Source organism: Saccopteryx bilineata, chromosome 1 (assembly GCF_036850765.1).
Source record: "Saccopteryx bilineata isolate mSacBil1 chromosome 1, mSacBil1_pri_phased_curated, whole genome shotgun sequence".
Lineage (NCBI taxonomy): Eukaryota > Metazoa > Chordata > Mammalia > Chiroptera > Emballonuridae > Saccopteryx > Saccopteryx bilineata.
The window spans coordinates 184042507-184064736 of NC_089490.1; the positions used below are offsets into that span (position 1 = coordinate 184042507).

Below are 22230 nucleotides of genomic sequence, written 5' to 3' on the forward strand. Positions count from 1 at the left end.
AAGGGGGTGAATAGATCCAGACCGCGGCACAAACGGCCGAACCAGGCTGTGGCACGGAGATCCCAGCCAAGGAAAAACTGTTCCTGTGACAACCTGGGCAATACAGCTAACACTCGCACTAAACCCAGACAAAGAAAGACAAGCGGGGCAGCCATTTTACCCGATCTCCTGGTCGGCGCGCGCAGATAGTGGGCGAGAGATTCCTTCCAAAGCCCCGGGAGGGTGCACCTGTGTTACCCCACAGAGAGGCAGAGTCAGAGGCCTTTGTGTGGGCCGAAAGCCTCCGGGCCACCCCAGTGCCCTGGGAGAGCTGCACACGGGGAGGGAGTGAGAACTGATTCCAACGCTGGAACTTTTCCGTACGGGCGGGGGTTTCACTCAGAGGGTGAGGCCGCTGGTCTGATATCCTGGTCTGCGCATGCAGATAGTGAGTGAGAGATTCCTCCGAGTGCCTCGGCAGTGCCTGCCCGTGTTATCCCACAGAAGAGCAGAGTCAGGGGCCTTTGTGTGGGCCAAAAAGTGGAATCTCAGGCCGCCCCAGTGCCCTGAGGGAGCCGCGCACGGGAAGGGAGCGAGAGCTAATTCCAATGCTGGAACTTTTCAGGGCGAGTGGAAGGTTTCACTCAGAGGGCAAGACTTCCGGACTGACATCCTGGTCAGCTCGCATGGAGAGTGGGCAGGAGACTCCTCCCAGCACCTCGGGAGTGGGAGCCTGTGTTGTCCCACGGAGGGGCAGAGTCGGGGGCCTTTGTGTGGGCCGAGGCGGAGTCTCAGGCCGCCCCAGCGCCTTGAAAAAGCCGCACACAGGGATGGAGCGAGAGCCAATTCCAACGCTGGAACTTTTCAGTGCGGGCGGGGGGGTTCACTCAGAGGGCGAGACTTCCGGTCTGACATCCTGGTCTGCGCGCGCAGATAGTGAGCAAGAGTTTCCTCCAAGCGCCCCGGAACTGGGTGCCCGCCCGTGTTACCGGACAGAATGGCAGAGCCAGAGGTCTTTGAGTGAGCAGAAGCCCCGCCTGATTATGCTAGCGGCTCTGACTGAATGAGCCTTACCCAGAGCCCTGCGCTGAGTGGGAATAGAGTGGGGAGTTGCCAGCTCTTTGAGCCTCTTACTATCCAGGCAGAGGCAGCAGCAACCCCATAGCTGGATTATCAGGCTACTATATGAGGAAGGAAAGAATAGGAGAGAGGCTCCAGGAACCTATAAATGCTAATGAGCCTCGACTGCCAACGAGACTGAAGCACAATACATGACATCGCCATAGAGACTTATCAACTGCAAACCTCTACCTGAGTGTGCCAAAGGGGCAGAACCCGGGGTACAGAGTCACCAACCAGGAAGAGGGAGAGAAAAGAAAAAGCAAGAAGATAACCTCTCAAAATCAAGAATAATGTGCAGACTTTATAACCTATTCCATTTTATTATATTTGTTCGTTTGTTTCTCTTATCTTCATCCTTGATTTTTTTTTTCCTCCTCTAATTTGGTCGTTTAACTATCTACTGGTCTTACTCTCTCCTCTCCTTGAACTATACTACCCATAAGTGTTACATCTCCCATTATCTTTTCTTTCCTCTTCCTTTCTCTCTATGAGGGTTGCACTTCAAAACCCTTAACTCTCTCTCTCTCTCCTCTTTTTTCTTTTTTCTTCTTTTAGTGGTTCCCTCTTTTTTTTCTCTCTCTCTCTTTCTTTTCTCCCTCTATATTAGTTTCTTCCTTTCTCCTTTACGTCTCCTCTCATTCAAACCTCAATAATGAACAAATTATCTTATCTGGGACTAAAACTTATGTTTGTGGCATTTTGGGGGGTTTTTAGTTCACCCTTTTAACTCACTAGCAGTGCTCCCATCCCTGGCTCTCCATTTTATCAAGCTCTTGTTCCACTAAATACAATAGTAATTTTTTAATTTGTCGCCCCATTTTCCTGTTTCCCTTTTATTCCTCTCATTATAACTCTTAGTCAACCAACACCTAAACACAAATCATTTTATTCTTGATCCAAATTTTTTCATTATTTGCTTTTTGTGGGTCCATACCCCCCTTTTTTAAATTTTAATTTTATTTTTAATTTTTAATTATTTTTTTCTTGCCCCTTTATTACTTTTCCCCAATTCAGGCCCTCCATTACAGGCATTGTTTGTTCTATTAAATACAATATAATTCACAGTTCACCACAAGATTTTCTCAAGAAAGAGGGGAGAGGAGAGGAGAGGAAAAAAGGAGGGGGGGAATAATTTCCTTTTATTAATTTTTATTTTATTTTATTTTTATTTATTTCATTATTAATTTAAAAAACACAACTTTTTTTGATTTTTTAAACTTTTTATTCTTTATTAAATCTCATTAATACTATAAAAAAACACCCTCAAATGCCATTAAGGAAGATAAAATCGAATATCATGGATACAAAAGAAAGAGAGGTAACACAAATAGATGAGGAAAAATCTATGGAGAAAAAATTTAATATATTGGAAACCTTGGAGCTAAATGACAGAGAATTCAAGACAGAAATCCTAAAAATACTCAGAGATATACAAGAAAACACAGAAAGGCAATTTAGGGAGCTCAGAAAACAACTCAATGAACACAAAGAATATATGTCCAAGGAAATTGAAACTATAAAAACAAATCAAACGGAGATGAAAAACTCAATTCACGAGCTGAAAAACGAGGTAACAAGCTTAGCTAATAGAACAGGCCAGATAGAAGAGAGGATTAGTGAAATAGAAGACAAGCAACTTGAGGCACAACAGAGAGAAGAAGAAAGAGACTCAAAAATTAAAAAAAATGAGATAGCCCTACAAGAATTATCTGACTACATCAGAAAGAATAACATAAGAATAATAGGTATATCAGAGGGAGAAGAGAGAGAAAATGGAATGGAGAACATACTCAAACAAATAATAGATGAGAACTTCCCAAGCCTGTGGAAAGAACTAAAGCCTCAAATTCATGAAGCAAACAGAACTCCAAGTTTTCTTAACCCCAACAAACCTACTCCAAGGCACATCATAAAGAAATTGGCACAAACCAATAGTAAAGAAAAAATTCTCAAAGCAGCCAGGGAAAAGAAGAATACAACATATAAAGGAAGGCCCATCAGATTATCATCAGATTTCTCAGCAGAAACTCTACAAGCTAGAAGAGAGTGGACCCCAATATTTAAAGTCCTGAAAGAGAGGAACTTTCAGCCACGAATACTATACCCATCAAAGCTATCCTTCAAATATGAAGGAGAAATAAAAACTTTCACAGATACAGAAAAGATGAGGGAATTTATCATCAGAAAACCCCCACTCCAGGAATTACTAAAGGTGGTTCTCCAAGATACAAAGAACAAAAAAAAATAAAGTCACAAGTAAAAGCTCCAAGAAGAACACAATAAAACCAAATTTAAACTGTGACAACAACAAAAAGAAAGGGGGGAGAGGATGGAGATTAACAGTAGCAAAGGACGATGGAGTGCAAAAGTACTCACAAAATAGTGTGCTACAATGAACAGGGTAGGAACACTTTTCATTACTTAAAGGTAACCACCATTGAAAAAACCACCACAGAAGCACATGAGATAAAAAAGATAGCAACAGAGGAAAGATGTATGGAATACAACCAAATAAAAACAAAAGATAGAAAAACGAAAGAGAAGGATCAAACAAGACACAAAACTAACAGAAAGCAATCTATAAAATGGCAATACGGAACTCACAAGTATCAATAATTACACTAAATGTAAACGGATTAAACTCACCAATAAAAAGACACAGAGTAGTAGGATGGATTAAAAAAGAAAATCCAACTGTATGCTGCCTACAGGAAACTCATCTAAGTAACAAGGATAAAAACAAATTCAAAGTGAAAGGCTGGAAAACAATACTCCAAGCAAAGAACATCCAAAAAAAAGCAGGTGTAGCAATACTCATATCTGATAATGCTGACTACAAGACAGGAAAAGTACTCAGAGACAAAAATGGCCATTTCATAATGGCTAAGGGGACACTGAATCAAGAAGACATAACAATTCTTTTTTTTTTTTTTTTTAATTTTTATTTATTTTATTTTATTTTTCTGAAGCTGGAAACGGGGAGAGACAGTCAGACAGACTCCCGCATGTGCCCGACCGGGATCCACCCGGCATGCCCACCAGGGGCGAGGCTCTGCCCACCAGGGGGCGATGCTCTGCCCATCCTGGGCGTCGCCATGTTGCGACCAGAGCCACTCCAGCACCTTTGGCAGAGGCCACAGAGCCATCCCCAGCGCCCAGGCCATCTTTGCTCCAATGGAGCCTTGGCTGCGGGAGGGGAAGAGAGAGACAGAGAGGGAAAGCGCGACGGAGGGGTGGAGAAGCAAATGGGCGCTTCTCCTGTGTACCCTGGCCGGGAATCGAACCCGGGTCCTCCGCACGCTAGGCCGACGCTCTACCGCTGAGCCAACCAGCCAGGGCATAACAATTCTTAATATATATGCACCTAACCAAAGAGCACTGAAATATATAAGACAGCTAATTGACCTTAAAACAAAAACTGACAAAAATACAATCATACTTGGAGACCTCAATACACCGCTGACGGCTCTAGATCTGTCATCCAAACAAAGAATCAACAAAGATATAGTGGCCTTAAACAAAACACTAGAGCACCTGGATATGATAGACATCTACAGGACATTTCATCCCAAAGTGACAGAGTATACATTTTTCTCCAGTGTACATGGATCATTCTCAAGAATTGACCGTATGTTGGGCCAGAAAAACAACATCAGCAAATTCAGAAAAATCGAAGTTGTACCAAGCATATTTTCTGATCATAATGCCTTGAAACTAGAATTCAACTGCAAAAAGGAGGAAAAAAATCCCACAAAAATGTGGAAACTAAACAACATACTTTTAAAAAATGAATGGGTCAAAGAAGATATAAGTGCAGAGATCAAAAGATATATACAGACTAATGAAAATGACAATACGACATATTAGAATCTATGGGATGCAGCAAAAGCAGTGATAAGAGGGAAGTTCATATCACTTCAGGCATATATGAACAAACAAGAGAGAGCCCAAGTGAACCACTTAACTTCACACCTTAAGGAACTAGAAAAAGAAGAACAAAGACAACCCAAAACCAGCCGAAGAAAGGAGATAATAAAAATCAGAGTAGAAATAAATGAAATAAAGAACAGTAAAACTATAGAAAAAATTAATAGAACAAAGAGCTGGTTCTTTGAAAAGATCAACAAAATTAACAAACCCTTGACAAGACTTACCAAGGAAAAAAGAGAAAGAACTCATATAAACAAAATCCAAAATGAAAGAGGAGAAATCACCACGGACACTGTAGATATACAAAGAATTATTGTAGAATACTATGAAAAACTTTATGCCACTAAATTCAACAATCTCGAAGAAATGGGTAAATTCCTAGAACAATACAACCTTCCTAGACTGAGTCAAGAAGAAGCAGAAAGCCTAAACAGACCTATCAGTAGAGAAGAAATAGAAAAAACCATTAAAAACCTCGCCAAAAATAAAAGTCCAGGCCCTGATGGCTATACCAGCGAATTTTATCAAACATTCAAAGAAGACTTGGTTCCTATTCTACTCAAAGTCTTCCAAAAAATTGAAGAAGAAGCAATACTTCCAAACACATTTTATGAGGCCAACATAACCCTCATACCAAAACCAGGCAAGGATGGCACAAAAAAAGAAAACTACAGACCAATATCTCTAATGAATACAGATGCTAAAATACTAAACAAAATACTAGCAAATCGAATACAACAACATATTAAAAAAATAATACATCATGATCAAGTGGGATTCATCCCAGAATCTCAAGGATGGTTCAACATATGTAAAATGGTTAACGTAATACACCATATCAACAAAACAAAGAACAAAAACCACATGATCTTATCAATAGACGCAGAAAAGGCTTTCGATAAAATACAACACAATTTTATGTTTAAGACTCTCAACAAAATGGGTATAGAAGGAAAATATCTCAATATGATAAAGGCCATATATGATAAAGCATCAGCTAACATCATATTAAATGGCACTAAACTGAAGGCTTTCCCCCTTAAATCAGGAACAAGAGAGGGTTGTCCACTCTCTCCACTCTTATTTAATGTGGTACTAGAGGTTCTAGTCAGAGCAATCAGACAAGACAAAGAAATAAAAGGCATCCATATCGGAAAAGAAGAAGTAAAGGTATCACTTTTTGCAGATGATATGATCCTATACATCGAAATCCCCAAAGAATCCACAAAAAGACTACTAGAAACAATAAGCCAATACAGTAAGGTCGCAGGATACAAAATTAACATACAGAAGTCAATAGCCTTTCTATATGCCAACAATGAAACAACTGAGAAGGAACTCAAAAGAATAATCCCCTTCACGATTGCAACAAAAAAAATAAAATACTTAGGAATAAACATAACAAAGAATGTAAAGGACTTATATAATGAAAACTATAAACCATTGTTAAGGGAAATCGAGAAAGATATAATGGGATGGAAGAATATTCCTTGTTCTTGGTTAGGAAGAATAAATATAATCAAGATGGCTATATTACCCAAAGCAATATACAAATTTAATGCAATTCCCATCAAACTTCCAATGACATTTTTTAAAGAAATAGAGCAAAAAATCATCAGATTTATATGGAACTATAAAAACCCCCGAATAGCCAAAGCAATCCTAAAGAAAAAGAATGAAGCTGGGGGCATTACAATACCTGACTTCAAACTATATTATAGGGCCACGACAGCATGGTATTGGCAGAAAAATAGACACTCAGACCAATGGAACTGAATAGAAAGTCCAGAAATAAAACCACATATATATAGTCAAATAATTTTTGATAAAGGGGCCAACAACACACAATGGAGAAAAGAAAGCCTCGTCAATAAATGGTGCTGGGAAAACTGGAAAGCCACATGCAAAAGAATGAAACTGGACTACAGTTTTTCCCCCTGTACAAAAATTAACTCAAAATGGATCAAAGATCTAAACATAAGACCTGAAACAATTAAGTACATAGAAGAAGACATAGGTACTCAACTCATGGACCTGGGTTTTAAAGAGCATTTTATGAATTTGACTCCACAGGCAAGAGAAGTAAGTGAAGGCAAAATTAATGAATGGGACTACATCAGACTAAGAAGTTTTTGCTCAGCAAGAGAAACTGATAACAAAATAAACAGAAAGCCAACTAAATGGGAAATGATATTTTCAAACAACAGCTCAGATAAGGGCCTAATATCCAAAATATACAAAGAACTCATAAAACTCAACAACAAACAAACAACCAATCCAATAAAAAAATGGGAAGAGGACATTAACAGACACTTCTCCCAGGAGGAAGTACAAATGGCCAACAGATATATGAAAAGATGCTCATCTTCTTTAGCTGTTAGAGAAATGCAAATCAAAACGGCAATGAGATACCACCTCACACCTGTTCGATTAGCTATTATTAACCAGACAGGTAATAGCAAATGTTGGAGAGGCTGTGGAGAAAAAGGAACCCTCATCCACTGTTGGTGGGAATGTAAAGTAGTACAACCATTATGGAAGAAAGTATGGTGGTTCCTCAAAAAACTGAAAATAGAACTACCTTATGACCCAGCAATCCCTCTACTGGGTATATACCCCCCAAACTCAGAAACATTGATACGTAAAGACACATGCAACCCCATGTTCATTGCAGCATTGTTCACAGTGGTCAGGACATGGAAACAACCAAAAAGCCCGTCAATAGATGACTGGATAATGAAGATGTGGCACATATACACTATGGAATACTACTCAGCCATAAGAAATGATGACATTGGATCATTTACAGCAAAATGGTGGGATCTTGATAACATTATACGAAGTGAAATAAGTAAATCAGAAAAAACCAGGATCTGCATTATTCCATACGTAGGTGGGACATAAAAGTGAAACTAAGAGACATTGATAAGAGTGTAGTGGTTACAGGGGGAGGGGGGAAAGGGAGAGGGAAAGGGGGAGGGGGAGGGGCACAAAGAAAACTAGATAGAAGGTGACAGAGGACAATCTGACTTTGGGTGATGGGTATGCAACATAATTGAAAGACAAGATAACCTGGACTTGTTGATCTTTGAATATATGTATCCTGATTTATTGATGTTGCCCCATTAAAAAAATAAAATTATAATAAAAAAAAAAAGAAGTGTGGCATTGCAAATGCCATAGATGGAACTGAGGATGGGGCAATATATGAAGACAGTGATTCATCATCAGACACAGATGAGGACAAGCTAATGATGGGAGTTTTGACAGTGATGGGGAGTTGTATGAGTTTTATAATGAATAACACTTGAGTTCAATAACTTTATGTAATACATTTTTTTCTCAAATTTTGGTCCCCAAAATTAAGTAGTGTCTTATACATGGGGAAATACAGTATTTAAACAAAACAAAACCAAACAAAAGAAGAAAACAAAAAACAAAAACAAAACAAAACAAAACAAAAAGTTAATTTCAATGGGTAATATATTTTAATTTTACTGAGTCCAGGGTAAGAGGAGAAAGCCAAAAAACATTTTTAAATGTCACAATGAGCTGATAATAAAGGAAATATATAAGGAAGAAATCTTAGATAAGACTAATTAAGACTATGTAGGGGTTATAAAATTCCATATATTCAGGAAAAAGAATAAATTAAGAATTTTAGGAAAATATAAATGAGATAAGAGTTATAATATCCATTTGTAGCTCTGTATTCTTTTATTTCAATGCTATTCCTATTTAATAAACCTATTGAGGAGTTTTATTTTGCAGCATGATTTAATCAACAAATTTTAAGTTGAAAAATTCTTAAATTGAAAAATGTATAGCCATATGAATTATTCAAGTATAGAAATACAAATAGACTTGTTAATAATTTTTGTGCCCAAATCGTGTTGTTATGTCTTCTGTATAATAACATTAAAAAACTTTTAGGACCATTTGAGATTTTATTTTTGTGTGCTTTCATTGGTTTCCTTAAATTTTAAAAATTTAGGATGATCTATCACTTTGACTATATAAGCTGATTTTTGAAAAGCAAAATATTACATAAAATGAGAATTATATTAACTTATTTCTCATTCACTTATAATGTCCACTTACAAAGTTCACTTTTTAGGCCCTGGCCAGTTGACTCAGTGGTAGTGTCAGCCTGGTGTGTAGAAGTCCTGGGTTTGATTCCCAGTCAGAGCACAGAGGAGAATCAAGTGACAATCTGCTCCAATACCCCTCTCCTTCCCCCTTTTCTCTTTTCCCTCTCTCTCCCCTTCTTACAGGCATGGCTTGATTGGAGTGAGTTGGCCTCTGAGCATGGCCCCAGGTGGGCAGAGCATTAATCCCTAGTGGGCATATAAGGTGGATCCAGGTTGGGGCACATGTGGTAGTCTATCTCTCTGCCTCCCCTTCTCTCACTGAAAAAAAAAAAAAAATTCACTTTTTTTTCCCTTGTATTTTTCTGAAGTTAGAAGTGGGGAGGCAGTCAGACAGACTTACATGCGCCTGACCTGGATCCACCTGATATGCCCACCAGGGGGTAATGTTCTGCCCATCTGGGGCACTGCTTTGTTGTGACCAGAGCCATCCTCAGTGCCTGGGCCAGCTTTGCTCCCATGGAGCCTTGGCGGCAGGAGGGGGAGAGAAAGACAGGAAGGAGAGGGGGAAGGGTGGAGAAGCAGATGGGCGCTTCTCTTGTGTGCTCTGGTTGGGTATCGAACCTGGGACTTCCACATGTCGCACTGTTGCTCTACTGCTGAGCCAACAGGCCAGGGTAAAAAAAAATTCATTTTAAAATAATGTCCTGCAAGATTAATAACTGTTCCCAAATTTTAATGTCATAGTTCTGTCATTTTTTGATTAAGAAATATATCGATTACATTTTTAAAAAATTTCTCTGTTTCTATTTTAGGTCCTGTGTTAGAGGTCATCAAGAAAGATTTTTTTCAGGAAGCTAAAGCTCTCATTGCCCAACATCATGAGAAAATAAATGAGGTTAATGCTTTGCATTTATCTAACATTACATTTTTCAGAAAACTAATAGCTATTTTTGTTTACTACAGTTGAACCCTAATAGATTTTGAGTAGAACAGAAAGAAAATAAAATCCTTACTACCTATGAGAACTGATTTCAGATTGTATTGAAAAATAAGATTTTTTTTGCTATATGGATTATATAATTATACAAATATAATTAATTTACATACTCAAATTTTAATGTTTTCTTTTGATGAATTATAACAGGCATATTTGTATTAAATATCTCAACTAAATATCCTTCTTGAAACATTATTAGTAAAAGATACTGTGAGATGTCTCCTCTCTGCCCCGAGCACGATGTATTTACCTAATCTTCTTCCACATCACCTTGTGTTTGAAGCAGGTGACAGTCTGATAGCTCCTTGCGGGCAGTGACTGTCTTTTTTGAATGTTGCTTCTTCAGCAACAAGCATTGTTCCTGGCCCAATAAATACTTACTGAATGGCATAGATTTGGAGTGTCAGAGAAGAAGAAATGGAAGGGAAGTGGATGGCAAGGAGACTGGAGAGTAAGCAGAGGGTGAAAGTTTGGTGGGCAGCATCTACAGAGGAGATGAGAAATTTTGGGGAGCAGAAGGTATTGTGACACATGGGCCTTTGGGGAGACAGGAGAGGAAAGAGGATTTCAGTGATGTAGTCTATGTCAGTGGTCTCCAACTCCTGGGCCGCGGACCGGTTACCGGTCCGTGGGCCATTTGGTACCGGGCGGCAGAGAAAGAATAAATAACTTACATTATTTCTGTTTTATTTATATTTAAGTCTGAACGATGTTTTATTTTTTAAAAATGACCAGATTTCCTCTGTAATATCCGTCTAAGACTCACTCTTGACGCTTGTCTCAGTCACGTGATACATTTATCTGTCCTACCCTAAAGGCCAGTCCGTGGCCCAGAAAAGGTTGGGGACCACTGCTCTGTGTCATACTAGCCTAATCTCCTTTGAATACCTTTTTAAACAATTGAATTTTAAATAAAACCTTTGCCTGTCTTATCTCTCTGGTACATGGTAGCACTCAATAAGTGTTTTTGTTGAGAGAAGACATAAGAATATTCAAACTTAAAAAAAAAGGAAATGGCATATCTCCCTCAATGCTATATTTGTGTTCTGATCTAATATTGTCTTTGCAGATACATAGATATAGTTATTACCCAATTGTAACTATAATATGCCCATAATTTTGTTTAATTTTTTCAGTGAAGATTGTTTTGTAAAGAAAAAATGATTTTAAATATTTTTCAATGCTTCCTGTGGAGGAAGGGGATTATAATTTTTACATATGTTTGTTTTGAATGGTCCTCTCTGTTGAGACTGGCTATAAGTGGTTTTAATTTTGTAATCACCATTGTCAACAAAAACCAGTATTTTTCTTCTAATCAAAAAATACTTTTAAATTACATTGATTATCATTAGCAAGTACATGGAATGAAAAGTTCAGTCTTGAGTTAGATAGATGTGCCTTAGAACCGTGATCTATATTTAGAGTTTAATCTAATAACAGCATAATATTACATCTTGGGCTGCTTGACAAAACAAACTACCTCCTTATTGGCACTTTGAATTGGCAACAATTTGAACTTGCCTAAACCTTTTTATGGGCCAGAGAATGACTAGACTAGAACAAGTATAATTGAAGAATTATTTGTCAGAGATCTGGGATTATATTATTTTTTAATTGCTTAAGGTAGTCAAAATTAAGAAGCATTTAAGAGAATAAAATGATAAAAAATACATGTCTAATTATTAATATTCTTTTCTTGAGAATCTGCCTCCATATATGAGCCGTTATTTATGGTTCAACAGAGGGAGTTTTGGAAAAGTTAGTATTTTATGGACATTTGAGAATTCTTCAAAGATGATTGAAAATAATCAAATTCTTATATGTCCAGTTGAAAACTTCTATTTTAAAATAGACTTTAAAGCTGTACTTGGAAATATCATATTTGAGGAGAAAATTACTACATTAAATATATATTAAAATATTTTATTTATTGATTTTAGAGAGAGAAGAGAGAGAAAGGGGGGCATGGTGAGGAGCAGGGAGCATCTACTAGTAGTAGTTGCTTCTTATATGTGTGTTGGCCAGACAAGCCCAGGGTTTCGAACTGGCCATCTCAGCATTCCAGGTTGGTGCTTTATCCACTGCGCCACCACAGGTCAGTCTAAATTTATATTTTTTGAAGTGGAATGCAAACCTCATGTCTATGGGTGACTTTGAGAACGATGTAGGATAACATCTGCTTTGTTTGAGTACTGCCATATGCATTGCGGTAAATATTTTATACAATTAGGTACTTTGCAAAATGTACTTAGTGTATAAGTTTATTACTATATTAATATAATTTATTATATACTTTTATTATATAATTAATATGACAATTAAATATAATTAAAATTATTTTTGATTTATTCACAGAACAAAGTTCAAGGTACTTCTATAAATGTTTTTAGAAATAAACACCAAAAACCGAAAGCTAGCAAATTCATCCCTTTGGAGGTTAAAAAAAAGGATACATTTGATGTGGTCCAAGAACTGCAGACAGCACACAGACATTTTTGTTTTGAAAAAGATGTTTCTAAAGGTGGAAATTGTAAAGAGCCCCCACAACAAACTTCTCTCAAGGAACCATGCATGTTTAATGTAAAAGCAAAATCCAAGGGATCTATGGAGCTCATTACAAAAGGTATGTATTTTTGGTGGAGCAAAGAAGTTCAGCAAACTAACAGGAAAAACTGTTTGCGTCTAGTGTACTTATAATGGAATGTCCTTGTTCAGACAAAATTCCAGACTTTACATTTTAGCAGTGAAAGGTGGGGAGGCATGATTGAAAGAGCTGCTAACCTGGGGGGCACCCCAATTTGAGAAGAGAGCATCCTAATAGAAAAGGAACAAAACTGGTTAGCTATGTCTTCCAACAGAGTGATATTCCTTCTAATACAAATCCTCAGAGACTGGTGAGGTCTCTGTTAGTAGACAAGTCAGAGGCTTATGGCTTTGAATTCTATTGTTGAGCAATTCTATCTGTGATATGTTCCTCCAAAACCCTACAAGGAGTTTTGGGAATTACTGAGTTTTCCTTTAAGGAAAATTGTAGTAAAGGTTTATTCTCAAGCAGGAGTTTGGTAAGGTGGAACCTGAAGGTCTATTTAAGCAAAGTGATATTGTTTTCCTGAGACTAATGGCTGGAATAAATGACCTCTTAAAACACATTTTTACTTATATGTTTTTAAAATCCATCTACATTTTCCTCTTTGTTATTGCTTGTTCTGTTATTCATTCATTTGATTTTTTTTTTTCATTCAAATCCTGCTCTGTGTAGGCACTATGTTGGGAGCTAGAGAAACAAAGATTAAAAGACTCAAAGAAGCCCTGGCTGGCTGGGTCAGTGGTAGAGCATCGGCCCAGCGTGTGGAAATTCTGGGTTCAATTCCCAGTCAAGGCACACAGGAGAAGCGCCCATCTGCCTCTCCACATTTCCCCCTCTCCTTCCTCTGTTTCTCTTTTCCTGCAGCCAAGGTTCCATTGGAGTAAATTTGGCCTGGGAGCTGAAGACGGCTCCATGGCCTCCACCTCAGGCTCTAGAATGGCTTTGGCTGTAACAGAGTGATGCTCCAGATGGGCAGAGCATTGCCCCCTGGTGGGCATGCTGGGTGGATCCCGGTCGGGTGCATGTGGGAGTCTGTCTCTCTGCCTCCCTGCTTCTCACTTCAAAAAAATACAACCCTCCCCCCTAAAAAATGACTCAAAAGTAATGGTAGGGATACGCGCATAGGTAGTGTCTTATCCTACCGTGTGGCAATGGCTATAATAGAGGTATGTGCAAAGCATTATGGAAACACTGAGGAATAACCAACCAAAGGCTGGAATGAACATTTCTCAAAAGTGATTTCATTAAAAATGGGTTTTAGGGAGAAGTTTGTTAGAGGTAGGATGAGTGGAAATAGGAGAGGCCATTTGGAGTAGTTGTGGGAAAATAATGAAGCTCTCAAGGGCAAAAGAACGTGACGTGTTGAGAAAGGACAGCTGTGTAAAGAAGTTGGGAAGATGGATGAAGCTAGATTTTGAAGGTAATATAATATGAAGTCTAGGACTTGAACTTATTTGTAATGGAAAGCCAATGTTGATTTTAAAAAAAACTTTTATTGATTGATTTTAGTAAAAGAGAAAGGGAGAGAGAGAGAGAGAGAGAGAAGAAGGAACATCGATTTGTTCCTGTATGTCCCCTGACCAGCCAATGGTGATTTTAAAGCTGGGGTTGGGGGTGGGATGAGGTATGACACAATCTGTCTGTTAGAAAAAAACAAACAAACTGGTAGCAGGAGCTCTGGAGAGAATGGTGGCAGAGAGATCAGTAACGAGATGGTCCATGTAAGACATGACAGGGACTTAAATTAGGGCAATAGTGAAGCATGAAGTGTGGAGGAGGGATGCTACAGTGGCGTTTCTCAAAGTAGTCTTCAGATTCTAGTCCTGAGTGATCCACCATGACAAAAGGGTGCTTTGGTAAGATAGATTTAAAAAAACCCACATACACACACGTTAATTTCTTGAAGATTCATGTTGAACATTCATATACTGAAAGCTCTGAGAAATAATGCAGAAAGAAAATTCTGTCTACTGTTTTTAACCTGGCTGTCACTAGGTCATCTAATTAAAGAATTTCTGAAGAGCAATGTTGCGTTTTCTAGCCTAGAAGACGAATAGATCTCATTAGGTTCAGATAGGAATTCAGAGGGAGAAGTAGATTTTGGTCCTATGGAGAAAGAGATGGGGAAAATAATGAATTTAGTTCTAGACATGTGGGGTAGACATGTGTATGAAGATAATGTTTAGACAGTTGGAAATGCAGATCTGGCACTTCAGAGAGAGGTCAATGAAGATAGATAGATGTTGGGGGTCACCGCCATTCTGAAATTGTGGGGTTTATGCATTTGTTCAACCAACATTTATTTATTATGTGAGATGTATAGAGATGAAAGATACGCTACTTGTCCTCAAGAGGTTGTAATTTGATGTAAGTAGTTTGTATGTGGTTGGACGAAGGAAGATGAATAGACAGTTGCAATCGAGTGTTACCAATACTGTAGTAAAAACAAGCTCTGGGCCTTTCTGACTCCTTCCTGACTTAGGACACTCACAGGAATGGGCTTAGCACTGAGACGTGTGCCACCAGGAAGGGAGGATGAGAACAAATGGGTAAATATTTCCTCCTTTCTTTACTCGGGCAGAAGGGTCTCAGTTACATTCTATAAAGCTTCTCAAAGGTGTCAAGCAGTTAAGCAACTAGTTCCCTGTAGTGACAGCCCAACTTCCCTCTTTTCCCCCAATTCTTATATTACTTCTCCTTTCTTCCTTGTTTTATTTCCTCATCATTTATTCCTGCTTTCTAAGCTCACTTCTTTAAAATACTTTCTTAAAATTTATTTTTGGTGATGAGCTGTCAGTACTTGCTGAAAGACTGGGTGTGGAATGTGAGGGAAAGAATGATGCTTAAGCTCTAGAGTTGATGAACTGGAAGGTGAGAATCTCCAGTTTCTGAGATGAGGGGAAGAGATGGAGATGCAGAGTTGAGATTTAGATGTACTACGTTTGAGGCATGTAGTCCATGTACAAATGAAGATATCCAATGGCTAGTCTGTTATAGAAGTGCAGGCTAATGGTAAAGGTTGGAGTTATTAATGTATACATCAATGTTGTCCAATAAAAATATTGTCATTGAAAATTTTTAGTGGCCCCATTAAAGAAATAAAAAGAAACAGGTAAAATAGATTTATTTAACCTAATAAATCCAAAATATTATTATTTCATCAGTATAAAAATTAGTTATTTTACGTTTGTTCTCATTCTAAGTCTCCAAAATCTAGTGTATATTTTAGAAATAGATTTGAGCACATTTCAGGTGCTATACAATAACCTGAATATTGTATAGCCACTCTGGATAGCACACAAGTATAAATTTTATTTATAACTGTAGCTTAGATAAGATCATATAAGAAGGAAATGTAGTTGGAGGGAAAAAATCCAAGGACTAAGTCCTGGGAGTTCCCCACATTTAGAGGACAGGAACAGGAGTACCCAGCAAAGGAGACAGAAAAAGAACAGCTAGGAGGGAAACCAGGAGAGTGTAAAATATGTTACTCACACTTCAATCGAGGAGGAGAAACACCCTCAACAGAAGCAAGGCATGCTCATCCATTGTCCCAGGAGGAAGGCAGAGGCACGGGCCCAGACGCAGGCTGATTGGTAAATTAGGTGGTAGGATGGCTTCTATTATTGCTCCATTGAAATCTGAAGTGAGGTTTTCACTTAAGGATGGAATGGGAAATATTAGAGTTTTGAGGAAAAAAGAGAAAGTGAACTAACTAACCATAAAGTGGGCATGTGTGAAAGTGCACGACTATGGAAAGATAGTTTGCTATGAAAAATACCCCTCCAAGAGAAAAAAAGAATAGTTATGGGTTTGTGTTTTTTTTGTTTTTTTTGTTTTTCACAATGACGAGTTTGGGGAAGTGACTGGAGAAAGGATGAATGGTTGAGGGTCTGTGGAGGTTAAGATAAACAGCCAAGAGAGTGAGAAGAGTAGTTCTGAGGGTTCCCTTAAAGAAGGGGAGTAATCGTTCAAATAATAGTCTCTTTTTGGGAATGTTTCACCTTAGCGGGTTGTTATCTTAAGGCCAAGGATGTTAGGGGTGAGGGTGTAAGAAAGGAATGAAGGTTTTATCAGGAGCAGAAGGAGGACTGTGGTCCTCCTGAAAATCCTACCACAGGCTCTGTTGAAGTCAGAGACATTTTCCTGGGAGCCTTTGCTTGCGTTCCATCAGACAGCTGTGAAGTGCTGATCTTAGAGTGTATATGTAAATTAAAATTGCAATTTATTTCTCAGAGTTCTTATCTCAGAAAGCCTATATTAAGTCTGTTACTTGAATTGATGTTTTTAAACATATTCTCAATATTCACTTCACTATGAAAGGAAGCATGATCTAAGATATCAGGGGCATTAATTCCAGAACTTGATTAAAGTTTGTGAGATTAGAAAGAAAAGTCCATCTTGTGTGTGTGGTATATGTGTGTGCTTTTCACTCTTGCTGCCCTGACAAATGTGGCTGCATTATCTTCTGTGGGTTGAACATTTTATGTGAAAACAGGCCAAAGATTCCTTGAGTTTGATTCAAGGATATCAACATGAAAAGGACACTGCAACAATTATAATATCAAATACCTTTAGTAAATATGTTTTTGTGCTTGCATATAATACATATTCATTTTTTACTTAATAGAACAAAATCAGAAAAAGTATGAAATGATTTCCTCTTTGAGTATATAGATCTCCTACAGTAATGCTTAACCGCTTTCTGTTGTCATACTGCCAACAATTTATAAATCTTGATTAGAAATCACATGTAAAAATCAGTTTTTGTGATATATGTTAAATATTAGTTTATAGTTACCATATAATATATAGTACTCATCTACTTATGCATTCCCTTGAGTACAAAAAATACGTCTTATTTCAATTTATTCCAATGTGAAAACAGTTTTTAATTAAACTCAATGAGATTTTATGATATTTATGTCAAGCAAATACATTTAGGGTTGGTATTGGATTGTTACTTGTTTGGAAAGGAGTAGATGTGTGTTCTTTGGTCTCCAAATCATAAATTTTTTCCTTTATATATAGAATGAAGCCATCATGAATTTTAATAATGCTTTAAAATAACTGCATGGCTAGAAAGCACTGGAAAAAATATCAGAAAATTACTCTGTGCTATGTTTATTTCTTTGCTCATAGGGGTGACAACTTACCGAACAATTTTTTGATCAACAATATTTATAAAATCTTCTGTTTTACATTTTAACAATTTTAAGTGTGTGTATAATATTAAGAAACATCAAAAGTGCATTTTACTCATTCCCACAATATTACTTGGAGAAATTTAAGACCAGGTTTTATAAAAGTTTATAAGAGATATAGAAACTTAGAGGTTTTTTATTTTAATGAAATGGAAAATTAAATTGAATTTGGTATTACAAAATAATTTATTTTTTGAAGCTTTGGAACTTGAAACATACTAATCTTCCTCCATGTTATAAAAGCACACTCTAATTAAGGAATGTGTAAAGGAGGGAATAAATTTGGGATAATGTCTTTAGAGGTCATTACACAGAATTTTGCAACTGCTTCTCTGCTTTTCTTATTTTCTGCCTGCTTTAGATTGTTGTGTTTTCTATTTCTTGTCAGATTATTTCTTTTGCTTGCTTATGCTCTTGAAGAAAAAAACCTAAACAGAATTTTTAAAATTAATAAATGAATAGAATTATATATCTGTGTGACAAATGTCTTCAGCACAGTCATCTTGATGCTTTTTCTCTTTTTGTACTAACCTGGTAAGCTCTGAAATAGACAGATGCAGGATGGAGACACAGGGAAGAGAGGACTCTCATTGCTTTTGTAGTGACATGGCTTACTACTCTGAGGTAGCCACCAAGTTCATTAACTTTTAATAAATTGATGGTATCTTAAATATGAGACAATTGAAATGCATTATTTACGATCTTCTACTAACTATTGTTAGCCTAGAGCAGTGGTCCTCAAACCGCGGCTCACGAGCCGCATGCGGCTCTTCGGTCCCTTGAGTGTGGCTCTTCCACAAAACACTACGTGTGGGCGCTACTTGGTAAGGAATGTACCTACCTATATAGTTTAAGTTTAAAAAATTTGGCTCTTAAAATAAATTTCAGCCTGACCAGGCAGTGGTACAGTGGATAGAGCGTCAGACTGGGATGTGGAGGACCCAGGTTCAAGACCCCGAGGTTGCCAGCTTGAGCACGGGCTCATCTGGTTTGAGCAAAGCTCACCAGCTTGGACCCAAGGTTGCTGGCTTGAGCAAGGGGTCACTCAGTCTGCTGAAGGCCCACGGTCAAGGCACATATGAGAAAGCAATCAATGAACAATTAAGGTGTCGCAACAAAAAAACTGATGATTGATGCTTCTCATCTCTCTTTGTTCCTGTCTGTCTGTCCCTATCTATCCCTCTCTCTGACTCTCTCTCTGTCTCTGTAAACAACAACAACAATTTAATTGTTGTACTGTTGATATTTGGCTCTGTTGACTAATGAGTTTGCCGACCCCACTGGAGAGGATTACTTAGGGAGTAACTGAAATTTTAGAAATAGAGTAGTGAATTGCAGAGCTTTTCTCTGAGTTAGGACATTTTTTCCATGTTTTACACTTGACAAAGACCACATGCAGAGAAGAGTTAGGAGGCTAGTGAAATATTATACAGTGGGCTAGGCTCCTGCCTAGGCCATTTGTACATCAGCATTATGTATAAGAAAATTAACCCATCTTCTCTGAGGAAATAGAATAAGAGTCATTGCTTTCTAGAAATGGTTTTCTGTGTGTAGTGAAAACCTTCGGCAGACATTTATTGTTTTGGGCTTGTTGGCATCCTTTATCTTTACCTTTGGTAACAGCACTCTGGTTTAACTTTGGAGAAACACTTCTCCCACTTTAATGGTGTGTAGTTTGGGGAGGTCTGTCACCCCCACCCCTAGCTTCAGGGTGGTCATGTGATTCTGGGATACCCAATGAGAAGAGCTTATTTTCCTGGCCATAGTCACAGGGTGGAGATGTTGTCCCTAAACCAGCAAGGATGATGTGGGCTTGGTGGCACCAAAGAACACAGTGTGGAATTTTGGAATAAAGTCAGTGTGAAAGGGTGAGCTGATTGCTGCAGAGAAATCAAGTCTTGAGGACTTTTTTTTTTTTTTTGACAGAGACAGAGAGAGGGACAGATAGGGACAGACAGACAGGAAGGGAGAGAGATGAGAAACATCATTTTTTTTGTGTGGCACCTTAGTTGTTCATTGGTTGCTTTCTCATATGTGCCTTGACTAGGGGGCTACAGCAGAGCAAGTGACCCTTTGCTCAAGCCAGCGACCATGGGGTCATGTTTATGATCCCACGTTCAAGTTGGTGAGCCTTCACTTAAGCCAGATGAGCCCACGCTCAAGCCTGCATTCTCAGGGTTTTGAACCTGGGTCCTCTGCATCCCAGTTCGATGCTCTATCCACTGTTCCAACGACTGGTCAGGCTCCCTTTACCTTCTTTCATTTCCCCACTTTTACAGCTGTAAGTGTACTCCCTGTGTCCATGCCTCTGTTTCTATTGATATTTTGTTCATCAGTGTATTTTAGTCTTTAGAGTCCATGTGTAAATGAGATTATATGATACTTGTTTTTCTCTGACTGGCTTATTTCACTTAGCATAATAATCTCCAGGTCTATCCGTGGTGTCGCAAAAGGTAAGATTTCCTTCTTATTTAAGGCTGAGTAGTGTACAATTGTGCAAATGTACCACTGCTTTTTTTTTATTCATTCATCTAGCGATGAGTACTTGGGCTGTTTTCCGACCTTGGCTATTATAAAAAATGCTGTAATGAATAATACGGTGAATATATTCTTTTGAATTAACATTTTAGGATTTTTAGGACATATTATCAGAAGTGAAATAGCTGGGTCAAAGGCAGTAACATTTTTAACTTTTTGAGGGAACTCCCTACTGCTTTTTATAGTGGCTGCACCAGTCTGCATTCCCATCAATAGTACCCAAGTGGTCCCTTTTCTTCACATCCTTGTAAACACTTGTACTTTGTGGGATTGTTGATGATAGCTATTCTGACTAAGTGTGAGATGGTATCTCAATGTGGTTTTAATTTGCATCTATTTGATGATTAGTGACATTGTCATGTGTTTATTGGCCATCTGTATGTCCTCTTTGGAGAAGTGTCTATTCAGGTCCTTTGCCCATTTTTAAATTGGGTTGTTTGTCTTTCTGGTGTTGAGTTGTATAAGTTCTTTATATATTTTGGTATTGTCAGTTTTTTAGAATTTATCTGTGGTGGCAGTCTACTCTTAATTCTAAATGTTCACATCCACACGGTATTTTGTATATATGCTTTTGTAGGCACTTGTTTAGTATGGCCCCACGGGTTTATAAGTTTTAGTCCCCATAATATCTGGATTCACTGATGGGGAGATGAAGTTAGAGACAGGAAAATCAGAGGCTACTTACTGCTAAGTAGATATAGTGAGATGGTGCATTAGATTCGGGTGATAGCAGGTGCAGTGTTACCTTGACACACAAGTTTAATTTGTTTCAAGGCTGAGCTCGTGACTCAATTTGCTTGTGGGTCAAATAGAATTTCCCCATTTAAATTAATGAGAATGCAATTAATTTATTCCGGCCCCCAAAAACCACAAGAATTTTTTGTTTTATATGCTTTTAAATAAGAAAATGTACTTTATAAGTAACAAGTATGTACACACACACACACAATAAGAGAGAATGTAAAGAAATAAACTGGTTTATGAAGTGTATTGATTCAAGGTCAGGTGAAGATGCTGGCGGAGGGGATTTTCATTTTGTGCTCCATCGCTTAACATTATTGCAAGAATCAAAGGAGGACAACAACGCCCAGAAAACTTGGTGAAGGAGCATGTGCTCCCTGAAGTTAGATTTCTTACATCTGGTATGTGTACCCCTTACAGAACACAGGTTTACATGCAAGGGGCTCCTGATCCCTTTGTCTTGAGGTACACGTCAATCACAAAACTCCGGGATGGGAGGGGTGAGTTTAGGTGAGGTCAGAGAATAAGCAGAGGAAATCGCCTATTAAGGCCTTAAAAACTTTTAAGAAAAGGAGAGAGGAAGGAGATTTTCGGATAATTCCCTGCTGGCTCCCATTCCCCTGCATTCCTTCTTGCTTCTTCCTTCTCAGTGGAGGAGGAGTGTGTGTTGGGGGGAATCTTCCTTCTCTTTCCTTCTCTCTTTAAAACTTGCTAGTACAAAAACCTCTCTATTAGCAAAATAATAGCCCTTCCCAAGCAGGAAAGTAATTTGCAATTTTACTGACCACTTTTAGCTGGTGCTGCCCAGCCCCCATTGTAAACCACAAGCGAGCAAACATAAAACTCATATTTTACAGACTTACTTGGCCAACATTTTACCTCTTTTGCTTGCTTTGCAATCTACACTACAGGCATTCTTGTGCAGGGAATTACAGTAACAGTACAAGTCATACAATTTCAACAATTACAAGGTGCCCTTCTCTGAGCACTTTGCTCAAAACGTAAAATGTCCTTCAAGCTTCTCTCCAACTAAAAGAAAAG

At 38.2% G+C, this 22230-nt stretch overlaps 1 protein-coding gene across 1 annotated transcript in view; it reads left to right on the plus strand.

The window, feature by feature from the left end:
* Window positions 1-22230, plus strand: part of IQCM (IQ motif containing M) — a 313492-nt gene that overhangs the window by 22086 nt on the left and 269176 nt on the right. Inside the window, exons 2-3 of the mRNA XM_066252694.1 lie at window positions 9935-10017; window positions 12475-12742. Of these exons, the coding sequence (XP_066108791.1) occupies window positions 9935-10017; window positions 12475-12742 (351 nt within the window). The remainder of the gene's footprint in view (window positions 1-9934; window positions 10018-12474; window positions 12743-22230) is intronic.